Genomic DNA, 14,918 nt, shown 5'->3' on the forward strand with positions numbered 1-14,918 from the left:
CTGGATGCAACAAATGCCTCGTTTGTAATGGGTTTTAATGTTTATGTCTCGTCGCTCCGGCCGGACACGGTATGTGAGGGGCGTAACATTTCCGTCTCATGCTTGAGGTATTCGGCCAATCACAACGCACTGTATAGCTGGCCAATCAGAGCACACCTTTTTTTTTCAGACCGATGAGCTTTGTAAAAAATCGACACATTTCAGAAAGGCGGGGCATAGAGGAGAAACAATAATGTACAGTATGTGGAAAATAATGTGTTTTTTTCTTTTTAGCAACATCATATGACCCCTTTAATGACGCTGTGAAATAACTATATTATTAGATATAATGTTTAAAATAAGACCATAAGTTAATTTCTAAACGTCTAATTTCTTAAGCTGCACTAAGATTGCTTAATGCTTGATCATTTTATAAGCATTTCTGATTAGTTTTATGGTCAATTCATATTTTCAGTGGCTAGATATACTGCTTGTTTTAAGAATTCTTAAATTAATTTATCCCACTGGCAATTGTTTTGCTTAATTTTAGGATTGGTGTTGCTCTATTTAGGTGTTTTGCTTGTTTCAAAAGGGCATTTTTTTTAATCAAGCCTTGTCTTGTTCTTAAGAATCTATTCATCTATTTTAATATTACCTCACCATAACTGTCACGGCGTATTCACGTTGAAATATCACCCAAAAATGTTTTTAAATGTATTTTATAAGCAATGCTGTCTGAAAGTGAATTTATTTTGTTAGATATTTTGCTGATAATAAGAACAAAGTTATTGATTAAGAATAGGATTTTGTGCATCTTTATTTTGCATCTTACTTGGTGTTTGAAAGATTTAATTTCAAAGTATGAAGCAGTGACGCTTGGTAAAAAAAAGTTATGCTAAACTAAAACATTGATAAAATCATTTCTGCATCTGTCCCCTTGGGTTCAGAATAGAAACCAGTAGTGTTTAACTGTATTAATATCAGATGCATTTGCCAAGTGCCCCTCTTTTGCACTAATGTTCCATGAATGTTCATCATCGCCATTTACTAAAGTCATCATCAGCATTTGTGTGTCTCGTTGTCTCGCGTTTATTAGTCTGAGAGGTTCCACTGATAAAGGCCTGCGATGTGTTTTCACAGCCCTGTGATTGTGGAGATCCCTCATTTTGGGTCCATGAGGGGGAAAGAGCGAGAGCTCATTATGCTCAGGAGCGAAAACGGTGAGACCTGGAAAGAGCATCATTATGACTGCAAATCTGAAGACCTCAATGAGCTGCTCAATGGCTTGGATGAAGGTAAAATTATAATTATTCAAATCTGCACTGTTACTGACCTTGCTAGTGCACAATCAGTGTTGATTAGTGCTCGACGGATGTGAGTTTTTCATTGGTCAAATGCAGGATGGACAATGTCTGATATAATGCCTATATATGTGACCCTGGAGCACAAAACCAGTCTTAAGTCGCTGGGGTATATTTGTAGCAATAGCCAAAAATACATTGTATGGGTCAAAATTATTGATTTTTCTTTTATGCCAAAAATCATTATGATATTGAGTATAGATCATGTTCCATGAAGATATTTTGTAAATTTCCTACTGTAAATATATCAACTTAATTTTTGAGATACATTTTCGAAAAATTGACCCTTATGATTGGTTTTGTGGTCCAGGGTCACATATTTATAAACAATACAATTTAGAGACAGCATGTGACATACACAAATGTGTTGAAATTTAATGAACATTTGGGAGTGCACAGTCAGTACAACCACATAGCAACAGATTTAGCACCACTGCAAGACCGTAGCATCATGATGCCAACTTTTGCATAGGCAAACACCACTCACATTTCCTTCCGGATACTTAAAAACCTATTGTTTGCTCCTGTAATATACTTTTATGTAATGTAAATGCTTCCTGAAATCAAACTCACATTATACATATGTACTCAACAGAGCTTGACAGCACAGCAGATCTGGAGAAGAAGCGTATCTGCCGGATCATCACAAAGGACTTCCCACAATACTTTGCGGTAGTATCACGGATCAAGCAGGAGAGTAATCAGATGGGTCCAGATGGAGGGGTCCTGTCCAGCATGACAGTACCTCTGGTCCAGGCCTCCTTCCCTGAGGGTGCACTCACTAAGAAGATCAGAGTTGGATTGCAGGTAGATAACGGTCCAACTAATTTCAAATTTTCATTTTTTGTGTGCGTGTGATTATTTCCACAATATGGAAATACTTTCTCCTATCTCCTAGCTTAATATTTAAAGACTACACTCTTAAAAATAATGAACTATTTACTGAAAGTATCTTTGGGGAACCAAAAATGTTTCTTCTAAGGCATCGCTGTGAAAAGCCCCTTTTGGAACCTTCATTTTTTAAGAGTGTAGGTTGATTCCTTTGAAAAGTCTAAAGGCCTGTTCACACCAAGGACGGTAACTATAAAGATAACGATAAAGATATAGTTCTAAAAATTATTCTCAATATTAAAGAATAGCAGAGTCCACACCACAGCTATAACAATAGAGAAACTATATCGTTGGAATCACTTTCACTTTTTTCCAGCTGATGAACGATAAAAACATTTGACGCCCAATCAGAATCAATCCTGCTATAATGAGCCCGAGAATTTAAAGCGGCTGACAAGCGTGCGCTTAGAATAAACAGAAGATATTGTCCGCTGGTGTGGACGCTAATATACAGGTGCATCTCAATAAATTAGAATGTCATGGAAAAGTGTTATCTTTATAGTTATCGTTCTTGGTGTGAACGGGTCTTAACACTCTGACTCTGAATCTTAACAACACTACCTCGACCAGTGGTGTGAGTTTAGGCCAGGATATATTAGGGATTATTTGGAAAGCAGACATGATTTTCCCATTTGCTGATGCTAACGGTCCGAAATTACACACTTTAATGAAGTTCTTTGTGTAACTGTTTCACTTAAATGTTCTTGCTTTCTCTTAACAGGCCCAGCCTGTTCCGGATGAACCTGTGAAGAAGATCATAGGAAATCGTGCCACCTTCAGCCCTATAGTGACAGTGGAGCCTCGCAGGAGGAAGTTCCATAAGCCCATTACCATGACCATGCCCGTGCCTCCGCTCTCTGGAGAGGGTGTGGTGAATGGCTACAAAGGAGACCCAACACCAAGCCTGCGCCTGCTCTGCAGTATAACTGGTAGGATTGACTTGTAGACATCATTAACGACATGATAAAATCTAATGACATATAGAATCTTTTTAACAGTTTATCGAGCTCCTGTTTCACTATAGTGGTGTTTGCAATCATCACTACTGTTTTTTCATAAATAGACTAATTAGGGTTAGCCAAAAGGTTGCTCACACCTAGAACGATAACTATAAAGATAACTGTTAGTGTCCACACCAACACAATATAACGCTCTGTATATCTATTTAGCACGTGCTGCAGTTATGTCGTCCACCACTGTTAATGCTCAAGCTTTTTAAAGTTAATTGATTTTTATCATTCATCAGCTGGAAAACATTTTCTGAAAGTGATTCCAACAATATTGTTCCTCTGTGTTGTTGTCATTATGGTTATAGTTTGGACATCTCTCATAGAATTTAGAACAATTCTTAAAACTTTATACTTATAGTGTACCAGACATTGGTGGGCGGAGCTAATGTAAATAGCGTTTGCCAACAAGCGTGCCATTTGCACTTAGTTTAAGACACTCTGAAAAAAAAAATTCTTCCTCTCGCTTGGGCCCCAAGTGTGCATGGGCTCATGCTCATAATGCCCACTGGATAATCCGGCCCTGGAGTAATCATTATACTGCAATTATAGTAGATTTAAAAGAAAAACAAAATGGTCTGAATTTAGCTTTGTGAAATTATGGTACGAGAAACATATCTGCACAAAACACGTTGATGGCCTGTCGACCAGTGCATCTCTATTTATCTAGTTGAGGAGGTGAATTTTAGACTGGCAAGAGCAGTCACATTTTTTTTTCAGAAAATGTAAAAATAATTTTAATAAAGCATCTTGTGACAGGTGGCACATCACCGGCTCAGTGGGAGGACATCACTGGCACTACACCTCTCACTTTTTTGAATGACTGTGTGTCCTTCACCACAAACGTGTCTGCCAGGTAAAAGAACAACTTATGACCTTTCCTCATAAAATCCTTTTACCTGTTTTAATCAATTTTCAATATCTCAGATCTATTTCTAGAAAATATTAAGGTGTATTATCAAAATCGCACATTTTCAGCTTTGTGACTGTTAAATTTGTGTCCAGGTTTTGGCTTGCAGACTGCCATCAGATCCCAGAGACTGTAGGTTTGGCCACCCAGCTCTACAGGGAGCTCATCTGTGTGCCCTACATGGCCAAGTTTGTAGTGTTTGCTAAAATGAATGACCCTGTGGAGTCCAGCCTGCGGTGCTTCTGTATGACAGACGATAAAGTGGACAAAACCCTGGAACAGCAGGAGAACTTTGAGGAGGTGGCCAGAAGCAAAGACATTGAGGTGCATTATCCGTTTTAGTTATTTAATTTTTTTAAATGTTGCTATTATCACTAAATTCTGATGTACTGTATAACATTCCATGCTAATTATTTATTTTACGAGATATCACTAGGATTTGTGCACATTATCATTTTTATAAAATGTGGTTTGCATGACACGGCTGGCTGTTTTAAAGGTGCTGGAGGGGAAGCCCATCTATGTGGACTGCTATGGCAATTTGACCCCTCTTACCAAAACCGGACAGCAGCTGGTTTTTAACTTCTATGCTTTCAAAGAAAACAGACTCCCATTCTGTGTGAAGGTAGATCATTTTTTTCCTTCAATGATTTCCACATTTTCATGACAATTGGACACATTAGTAATACAGTCTGCCTGCCATATTGTTTTGTTATTAAAATCAGCATAACTTTCTGTTAGACCCTGAGATATCAGAAGGTAATGTAGCTCTTCACATGTTCTTGTGTATTTTCTAACTGAAACCTTCTATTTATTTAAATCAGATGGGCTGCTCTATCGTTTTCTACAAGCTATGATCCAGCAAATTCTGGGCAAGTCAGACCTAGAGACTAAATTGTTACCAGTAACATTTGTTTGTCATCTGCAGGTCAGAGACAGCAGCCAAGAGCCATGTGGCCGCCTGTCCTTCCTCAGAGAGCCCAAAACTTCCAAGGGTCTCACTCAGACTGCTATCTGTAATTTAAACGTCACACTGCCAGGACTCAAGAAGGTAAGGCTGAACTATGATCATCTGCGTCATATCATGCCATCTTCATACTCAGGAAAGATAGAGCAGTGTTCCTAGTCATGAAGGGTCAAACTTGGCTCAAACTGCCTGAGTGTGTCTTTTATCTGTTTCAAGCTTCTTTCAAGTTGTTGTTGTGGCTGACCCAAATCACACTTTTGATTTGGATCTTGCTTTGGCTGAAGGTGCACAGGCTTTGTGCTTTTTTCAACAGCTTCTGTGGTTGCGGCTCTGTGCTTTATTTTTCTTTTATTTTTTACCCCTTTAAGTTCCTTCACTGTGGCTTTTGCGGTAACTTTTACTTAGTGTGCTCTCAATCGCCTTTTTCACATCCTGATGTTTCTTTCCCCCTGCTCTTCATTACGTTATCCCCTCTGTTTCTGCAATGCATCTTGGGAACCAAAAGGATGTGGATTCAGATCCTGAGGAAGAGGTAATAGTGCTGTCCCCTCATTTTCATGTGGTGTGCTAGTTGCTTTAGCTCTGGGTTGTTTGTTCGTTTAAGACGGCTTTAACTTGGGTACACATACATATACTGCATGCTGCTGCAACTTTCTGCAAGCTGATTTTTTTTACTCATCCATGCATCAAGGACTGTTGCCTAGACTGTAAAGACTTAAGTGGATCATATCAAAGCATATTAAAATTTATAGGACAAAAAATAATATGTTTATGTTGCGTATCAAAGTACTGGACATCGGAACCTATGATCTCACTGACCCAGTCAATCGTAGTTATTGTTTTTGTTTCATGACCTTTAGAATAGGGTGACCATACGTGCCATTTTCCCAGGACGTGTCCTGGCCAGGATTTGTTTTGGCTTTGTTTTCCTGTTTTCATGCTTGCTGAAGGTAATGATCGAAAAGTAGTTTGACCAATAACATGCAAGCATTGTACATAATGGACCAATCATGGCGTGTGAGAAGGTGGGATCTACGGTCAAAGCGATGCAATTACTCATCCATATTAGGTGTGTTCGACTTAAAAGCAGTGCGGCTCAGACCGATCAGTGTTTGACATCAAAGTACCTCGAGAGCGTTTCGAAAGCATAACCGTCTGTATGGTACTTTGATGTCATACACCGATCGGTCTGCACACGCAAACAAAGCCAAAACCTAGATATTTTAGGCAATATAGAAATCCTGGCCAGGACGGGTCCTGGGAAAATGGCACGTATGGTCACCCTACTTTAGAATGAGTTAAAGGAAATCAATGTAGCATTAGCTGTAGTGCTAATGCTACATTGCTAATGCTATTGATGTGAATAGAGACTATATAGGCCAACCCAATTTAAAGAGTACAGTAATATAAAGAAAATTATAAAAACCTTCCAAATCAGTGTTCCTTCATTATAGTCATAAAGCTTTTTCAAAAAGAAAGGAACAGTAAGGGAGTTAGCTGAACTTTAAGCAGGGTTGCTAATGGGAGAACTGATAGGATTCTTTTTGTTGTTGTTACAGACTGAAAAGCCAGAACGACGTCATACCTTTACATCTCTAGCCTTACGTAAGCGCTACAGCTATCTGACCGAGCCTGGAACGAGTGAGTGTGATGTTTTCACTAATGTATGAACTTATATTGAGAACCAAATCCTTGAGAGTGATTAAAGCTAACATGTGACTTACTGTGACCATCTATGATATATTAACTGGCATAAACATTGTTTTATCTTCACATTTTTTACCATACATGAACAGAGTCCACATGCTTGTTTTCTGTTTATGTTTTTTAAAGTTTAGTTTGCATGTGAAATTTGGTATTTCAGTTGGTGTGCCGTGCTTGCCCTGTGCTTATGGGATATTGTTTACCCTGTTTGTTCATTTTTACCCACACTAGCAAGAATGATATTTTGTAACATTCATAACATTTTACTTTGAGTGACTTATTAATGCAAACCTTATTGTCTATGGCATCAAAGTAAAAAAATCATTTCCTTTGTTTAATTCCTGTTTACAACCAGTCTTGCTCCTTTTGGCTTTGTGATTGTGTATAATTATTTAATGCATTTTTGACGGAAATGCATGAAGACTCACAGGTAGATTATCTCGGGTGCTTTCACAGTTTGCACTGAATTGCCTGTCACTAAGGTTACTCAGATCTGCATGATGTGAGCGATATTATGAACTTTAAATTGTAGTTATTTAGCCTGCATTTGTCATAATATGATTTGCTGTAGCATAGGAACAAGGATGCTTTTTGTTTTGGAGTCTTCTGTTTTTGTCAAAATACACAAATTGGGGAAGGATCTGATTTTTTTGTTTGTTTTTTTTTTGTTCTAAACCAAACAGATAAAAGGCACTGTAGCAAATGAAGGTAGTCAGTCACAGGAAAATTTAGCACATCAAAAGTCAAAAGTGAAATTGTTTTACTCTGGTCCTGTGCATTTGTCTTGCCATTTTACGTTTTGTGGTTCATCATTTTTGTCATACTTTTGCGTGTGTGTGCTTTGTTAATTTTTGTTTTGTGAACCCTTTGTGGGCCATGAGTCTCTTTGAATCATCTTTATTTTGGCATCATCCTCATCTTCAGTTCCATTTCACATCATAAAACTGCTGCTCTATTTCTTATAAGACAATCACCACTGACCAATTTTTTCCTTCTGGTCTCTCTGTTTCTCCACCATTTTTTGTTGACTTTATGTTTGGATTTTCATTTGTCTGTTTAAAGAAACAGTCGAACGAAGTACAACAAGAACACTGCCTGCTGGTTACGCTCACAAACCTGTCTTTTCAACAAGATCTTACCAGGCATGGTCGACTGCTCCTATTACCGTCCCTGGGCAAACAAAATGTGGACTGGGTTCCCTCTCCAGTTCACCTTCCAACACGCCATCTGCTTCGCCACTAAAGTCTGTGTGGTCCATTTCCTCTGCATCTCCAATCAAGTCCACCCTAGGAACATCGAATGCTTCTCCTGCAAAATCAGTTAGCGATATAGCATCACCCATTAGAACATACAGATCTATGTCATCTCCAATAAAGACTGTGGTTCAACAACCCCAAAACCAAGTTCAAATTTCCTCCAGTCTCCTGTCTTCGCCAGGTAAAATTGGCACAGATCCGGTGTCCATTAAGGGACTCGCTGCTTCATTGTCCTCAAGAGCTAACTTGACTTCATCACCTGGATCCATCCTAGACAGAACTTTCACCACAGTGAAGCAAGCTGATTCTATAAAGTCAACCACAAATACATACACATCTTTATCATTCAAATCCACCCTGGCCCCCACAAGTATAGCAGTGTCCTCTCCAATTCGAAATATTACAAGCTTGTCCTCTATTAAAACAACCACAGATACAGCTAGGGGTACAATTCTGTCATCGCTTTCTTCATCAGCTAAGCCTACAATATCCAGTACTGAAACAGTCCTGTTAAACGGATCCATTTCACCAATAAAATACCCCTCTGCATCTTCCCGTCTGTTTACAGGAGGGGCTTACAGCTTACAAGAACGGATACAGGCCACAACGGAAGCAGCTACGGCCAGTGTTGGTGCAGCCTTCAGTGAGGCTGAGAAATCACTTACTGCTGGCTCAACGTCAAACTATAGTGTGCTAAAATCTTCACCTTTAAGATCAAATTTATCAAGTTCTGTTTACGATATCCTTAGATCACCAGCCACTACCACCACATCAATATCGTCCATTTCCATGTCTGTTCCAGTATTCTCCGTGGTCAATGTGCTCCCTGAACCCCAGGGGAAGAAACTCCCAGAAAAAATAACAATCACACCTCAGCCACACACCCAAACACAGTCCTCTACATCACGAATTAAACCCTCAAAGCCCTCACTTTTTATTTCCCCGACAGTCCTCAAAGCAGCTGCCTCACCCACATTGACATCCAGTCAAGCGATTCTTAAGGACGTGGCAGATATGAAGGAAGATTTGATAAGAATGACTGCAATCTTACAAACTGACTCCTCGACCGTAGCCAAAAGCTTTCACTCACATGTTTCTAAAGAGTCCAAAATGGAGGATGAAGAGCCTTTCAGTTTGGTTGAGAAAGTTAAAGAGGACCTTGTCAAAGTTAATGCAATTCTCAAAAAAGATGTCCTGAGTGAGGCCAAAAGCTCAAGTAAAGACAGGGCCTCAGAGGATGAATGGGAAGAGTTCTCCAAAGATGAAATTGAGGAGGCACGAGAGAGTGCCCTGCGTTCCATGCCAACATTTGAACCAACCTTTCCTGTTGGACCACAGTCAGTGCCTGACAAAGATCTCAATTTAGCTAAAGTGGTTGATTACTTAATGAATGATCTTGGTGCCAGTTCCCTTTCAAAAATAGCTGATGTAAAGAGTAGATATGATGAAATAAAGAAGGAAGGGGAGGAAAAACAGAAGCGTACCATGAAACCGGAGCACAAGCTCAAAATGCCACCCACAGGTATGCGGACCTCTCCCTCAGAGAAAGACTTGAGTAAATTAGCAGACTCCTATAGTGGCACAGATGCTATCCTGGAATCTCCTGATGACTTTTCCCATGAACAAGATAAGAGTCCCCTCTCAGATAGTGGTTTTGAAACCAGAAGTGAAAAGACCCCATCAGCTCCTCAAAGTGCAGAGAGCACAGGGCCCAAACCCCCCTTCACAGATGTGCCTATCCCCCCTGTCATAACAGAAACCAGAACTGAGGTTCTTCACGTCATCAGGAGCTATGAACATCCTGAGGAGGTCTGTGAGCCACTAATGGATGAGGCAGCAGCTTTGAAGCCTCCGGTTGAGCCTGAGCCAGCAGTTAGCTTGATCAAAGATAAGGTAAAGGCCTTGCAGATGAAAGTCAGCTCTGAGGAACTGGCATGCGTCAAAGAAGAAACTCATATCACCACTACAACTCGAATGGTCTACCACAAACCTCAACTGAAAGATTCTGGTTCTGACAGGATTGAAGAAACAATGTCAGTCCGAGACATAATGAAAGCTTTTCAGTCTGGAAGAGACCCTTCCAAAAAATTAGCCGGTTTATTTGAGCACAAAGCTAGCCAAGATGCCATTAAAGGTGATGAATTGTCCCCACGGTTCCTCGAAAAGGACAAAAAAAACCAAGTTGAAAGAATTATTGAGGTGCACATAGAAAAGGGCAACACAACTGACCCGACAGAAATGATAATCAGAGAGACTAAAAGGCATCCAGAGTTTATATGCAAGAGTGACCGAGGTCTCAAGGAACTCGTTGAAAGGGTTGATGGTGATTATGAGGTTCTTCAAGATGAGGAGGAACTTACTGCTGAGGAATCACTGCCATTCTTCTTAGACACATCCAGAGTCAATACACCTGTTTCTCAAGAGGAAGAGTCTCGTCCCAGTTCAGCTCAGCTTACTGCAGATGAGTCATATAAAGCTTTAAAACTTCTAAGTCAGCATTCTATAGAGTATCATGATGACGAATTATCTGAGTTGAGAGGGGAGTCATACAGGTTTGCTGAGAAAATGTTGCTCTCAGAAAAATTAGACTTATCACATTCTGATCCTGAGGACTCAGTGGCAGACCAGGCACATAGCATAGCCACTGAGGTACAAGGGGCAGAAGGCATATATGGAGAAACAGTAGCTGGCCCCAGGAAGGAGTCCAAATTAAAGTCAGCAAGGGATGCATCAGACAAATCAGGTAAATATCCCCCACAAGATGAGCAATATGACAAAGTTACGGTATTACATTATACCACAGAACCCGGTAGCCCTAAACATGCAGTCTGGATGAGATTCACCCAGGATAGGCAGGACAGGAATAGAGAAAAACTCATATATGAAGATAGAGTAGATCGGACCATTAAAGAGGCAGAGGAGAAACTGAGTGAGGTTTCACAGTTTTTTAGGGACAAAACTGAAAAGTTAAATGATGAGCTCAAGTCCCCTGAGAAAAAGAAACCAGCAAGATTATCACGAGAGACATGGTCAGGGCCAAGCTCAACGTGCAGCAGCCCTGAGAAAAAGCAAAAGAGTGCAGCTGAGGACTGGGACAAAGGCAGACAGAAGATGTTTGGCAGTACAAACGAAAGGAAAAGTGCAAGTCTGCCAAACAGTCCCGAGAGGCATGTGCTGTCACAGTTCTGTGAGGACAAGCCAAAACAGCACCAAGATCCTAAGCAGACAAAGACAGGTGATGCAGGCCCCCCAGTCCCAGTTAAGACTTCTAGAGTGAGTTCTGTTCGACAAAAGTTTGAAATAGAAGCGCAGAAACAGGATCAGAATGTGCCTCTAACACAGTCAAAACAACCAGTTAAAAAACTACCAGAAAGTAAATTACCAGTATATCAGATTTTCGCTGGTTCCAAACCCTCAAAAGCTGATTCCACAGATGAAGGACACCCACCTCCTAGAAAACTAACAGAAACTGATAAAAGTAGAGTAACCCCTCACAGTAGCAGTAGTACTATTGTCTCAAAGCAATTGGGTGAAAAATGTTTACCTGAAAAATCTAGCACATCAGACACTGTTGTAAAAAGAGCCTCACTTTTTGACAAAATGAAAGATCAAGAGTTTGATAAAACGCAAGAGAGCTCTACTAAAGTTCACTCTCAATATTTGAAAGATGGAAATATTGCAGACAGGCATAGTGCAATTAATGATATTAAAGAGCAGCAGTATTTAAAAGGTGACATTAAAAATGAGACAGTTAAAACAGCTTCCTCGTCTAAGGATAATATCAATAGGAATGACTTTCAGATAAAGACCCTTAAGAAAAAAACAGAATCTCACATTCCTGTGAGAACATCACCTGGTTCCCCAGACAATAATCAGTCAAAGAAGGCAAATCAAGACACATTAACTAAATTATCTGAAAAGAGCCCATCGCACATACCTACCCTGACCAAACCAAGGGTTCATGGCCGTTCAGAGTTACAGAGAGAGGAAGCTGCAACAAAGAACTCTGAAGAAATCTCTGCTGAAAGTAGAACAACAAGTGGTCTAAATGACACTAGTTCAGTCGAAAAAATATCCACAGTTACAACGAGAGAAAGTTTCAAAGGGCTTAAAACTTTACCAGTCTATGTAAGTGTTCAAGTGGGGAAACAGTCTGACAAAGATATGGGAGGAGGAGGAACCAATGGAACATTCAAAAAGATGGCCAGCTCAGAAAGTCGAACAATTTATGCAGTTAAACAGAAACAGCCCACATCTCCTCAAGGCAGCCCAGATGATGACACTTTAGAACAGTTCTCTTTTATCGATAGCTCTGGCAAAAGTCCTATGACTCCAGAGACACCAAGCTCAGAAGAGGTCAGCTATGATCTCACCTCGAGAACCCCTGATCCATTTATTGCATTTATGCCAGGTATTGCAAGCCCAATAGCTGAGGTTTCAGAGGAGTCAGAAGATAGTGAACAGGGCAAAGCTATTCCTTTGAAAGAATCTGGACCAGAAAAAGGAGCCAATGGTGAACACAAAACTTACCAGGAGACAAGAGACAAAAGAGTTGCATATATAGAGTTCCCTCCTCCACCACCCTTGGATTCTGATTCCTCACAGCCTGAGAAAAAAGGGTCGACTCCTTCCTCGGAGGCTGAGACTGAAATGATGGAAGTAAATCTCCAAGAGGAGCATGATAAACATCTTCTTGCCAAACCTATAATAAGAGTCCAGCCTCCATCTCCTGTGCCCCCAGGAGCTAATGATAGTGATTCAAGTGAGGAGGAATCTATCTTTAAACCTATTCCAATAAAGAAATATACCTTTAAGATTGATGAGGACAAAGATTTGAAGAAAAGCCCATCAAAAAAACATGACAAGAATGGGAATGATAAAGAACCAGAGGCAAATGGTAATGGAAAAGCAGAAGATTATGATTATGAACAAAATGGCAATGATCAGTCCATCACAGATTGCTCATTAGCGACAACTGCAGAGTTCTCTCATGACACTGATGCCACTGAGATTGACTCTCTGGATGGGTATGAACTTCAAGATGAGGATGATGGCTTAAGTGAACCTACTGCCAAACCATTTGGATTTCCCAATGAAAACAGAAAGGATCTTTGGGCATCAGATAATATGTCTAGACTAAGTGACCGTTGCCAAAGTAAACTTGAAGTAATTCATGAAGAATCACCTGCTGAGGATTGCAAAAAGACCAAAGCTAAGACTGATCCCTCAAACAAAAAGAATGGAAAGGACAGTGAAAAGGATGGAAAACAATCTGATCAAGGATTGTCAGACACTTACTTTAGTTACAAGCTAGATGAGGAGTTTAATACTCCTTTCAAAACTGTTGCAACAAAAGGCTTTGATCCTTGGTCAAGCAAGGGAGGAGAAGATGAAGTAGTGGACGCTAGAATTAAAGATGATGAGCCCAAGCCATTTGGGCTAGCAGTAGATGACAAGTCTACAGCAACAACCCCTGACACAACTCCTGCAAGAACCCCAACCGATGAAAGCACACCAACTAGCGAGCCAAACCCTTTCCCCTTCCACGAAGGGAAGATGTTTGAGATGACCCGCAGTGGTGCGATTGACATGAGCAAGCGGGATTTTGTTGAAGAGAGGCTGCAATTTTTTCAGATCGGTGAGCATACATTTGGAGGGAGGATAGGGGATGGGGTCAGAAAACCAAATGTAGTCACCTCAAATCCACAGATAGTTAAGAGAGCACAAGTTAAGATGGAGGACAACACGGTTATATCATACAATATCATTCAGATATGCACTGACCACTCTGACACATGTCATGACATGGAGCCTCCCCCCTATTCAGAAGTCAGTTCTTTATGTTCTTCTTTTAAACTAGGACTCAAATCTTCCAACATTGAGAGGAGAGATTTTGTTTGTGTAGACTCGGATAGTTCTCAAGGTCAAACACCAGAGACTACACATCAAGTAGGACCAGAAACCTATAGAACAAGCAAATACTATCAAAGGACAGACTCGTCGAGGACAGAGCCACAAACATACCTCCAGACAACTTCCAATAATTCCAGAAATTGCAGTAATAATGCTAATCTTGAGGCCTTAAATGCTGGAACACATTGCTTGCTACAAAGCGGCATACAAACCAAACAGCTGTTAATGTCTGATCTTTGCTCAGTTCAAGTAATAAACCCAGGTGAAGATTCAGTCAGAAAGGACACTGGTACTTTCAGGGATGGCAGTACAGAGAAAATTGATGTAATATCCAAATGCAAAGACATTACAAGAAAGCCACCGAAGTCTAGGTTGCCAGTGAGAGCACCTCATCCACCATTGGGGTGTAAAAAAGATCTAACATCTTCGAGACCAATTAAAAAGATTAGACTAGTAGCCAACAATCGATTAGATCCATTCCCAGATGTGAAGCCTAAATCTAGAATCCCAATGATGAAGGTCAAAAATGTTAGTTCCTCACCAGTGGGGAAATGTAGGACCACCACAATAGCCAAACAGAAAGGTAAAGCACAGCCAACCAAAACGATAACCACCAACAAAAGATCAAAAACTGGTCCAGTGAGTAGATCAGGCAGTAAATGTGTTCAGGAGCCCCTATGTGAGGTTGGCAAAAGTTCTAGTAGTTCAGAACCTAGTAGGGCAGTAAAGCTTGTGGACTGCCTTTCCAGTGAAGAGAAAAAGATGCAGGCATATGATAAGGAGGAAGAAAGCAGCACATCAAGGAACACATCTTTATCAGAAGCGTCGCAACCCTCCAGTACATCCAGGTCTGCTAGAGACGTGAGATCACAGGTTGAGCAGTCCGGCAGAGACAGGAGGAGGTGGAGTAGGAGGACTGATGGAGGTGAA

General features: G+C 40.5%; 1 protein-coding gene across 9 annotated transcripts in view; it reads left to right on the plus strand.

The window, feature by feature from the left end:
• LOC107727055 (ankyrin-3-like) overlaps positions 1-14,918 on the plus strand; it is a 117,407-nt gene that overhangs the window by 93,364 nt on the left and 9,125 nt on the right. For all 9 annotated transcript variants that reach the window (XM_016536818.1, XM_016536817.1, XM_016536816.1 and 6 more), the window contains 10 exons: positions 1,120-1,274; positions 1,936-2,147; positions 2,953-3,160; positions 3,998-4,094; positions 4,244-4,472; positions 4,648-4,773; positions 5,077-5,199; positions 5,621-5,647; positions 6,675-6,756; positions 7,882-13,713. In XM_016536818.1, the coding sequence (XP_016392304.1) occupies positions 1,120-1,274; positions 1,936-2,147; positions 2,953-3,160; positions 3,998-4,094; positions 4,244-4,472; positions 4,648-4,773; positions 5,077-5,199; positions 5,621-5,647; positions 6,675-6,756; positions 7,882-13,713 (7,091 nt within the window). The remainder of the gene's footprint in view (positions 1-1,119; positions 1,275-1,935; positions 2,148-2,952; positions 3,161-3,997; positions 4,095-4,243; positions 4,473-4,647; positions 4,774-5,076; positions 5,200-5,620; positions 5,648-6,674; positions 6,757-7,881; positions 13,714-14,918) is intronic.

The sequence above is a fragment of the Sinocyclocheilus rhinocerous genome, unplaced genomic scaffold (assembly GCF_001515625.1).
Source record: "Sinocyclocheilus rhinocerous isolate Xijiao unplaced genomic scaffold, SAMN03320098_v1.1 scaffold2020, whole genome shotgun sequence".
Lineage (NCBI taxonomy): Eukaryota > Metazoa > Chordata > Actinopteri > Cypriniformes > Cyprinidae > Sinocyclocheilus > Sinocyclocheilus rhinocerous.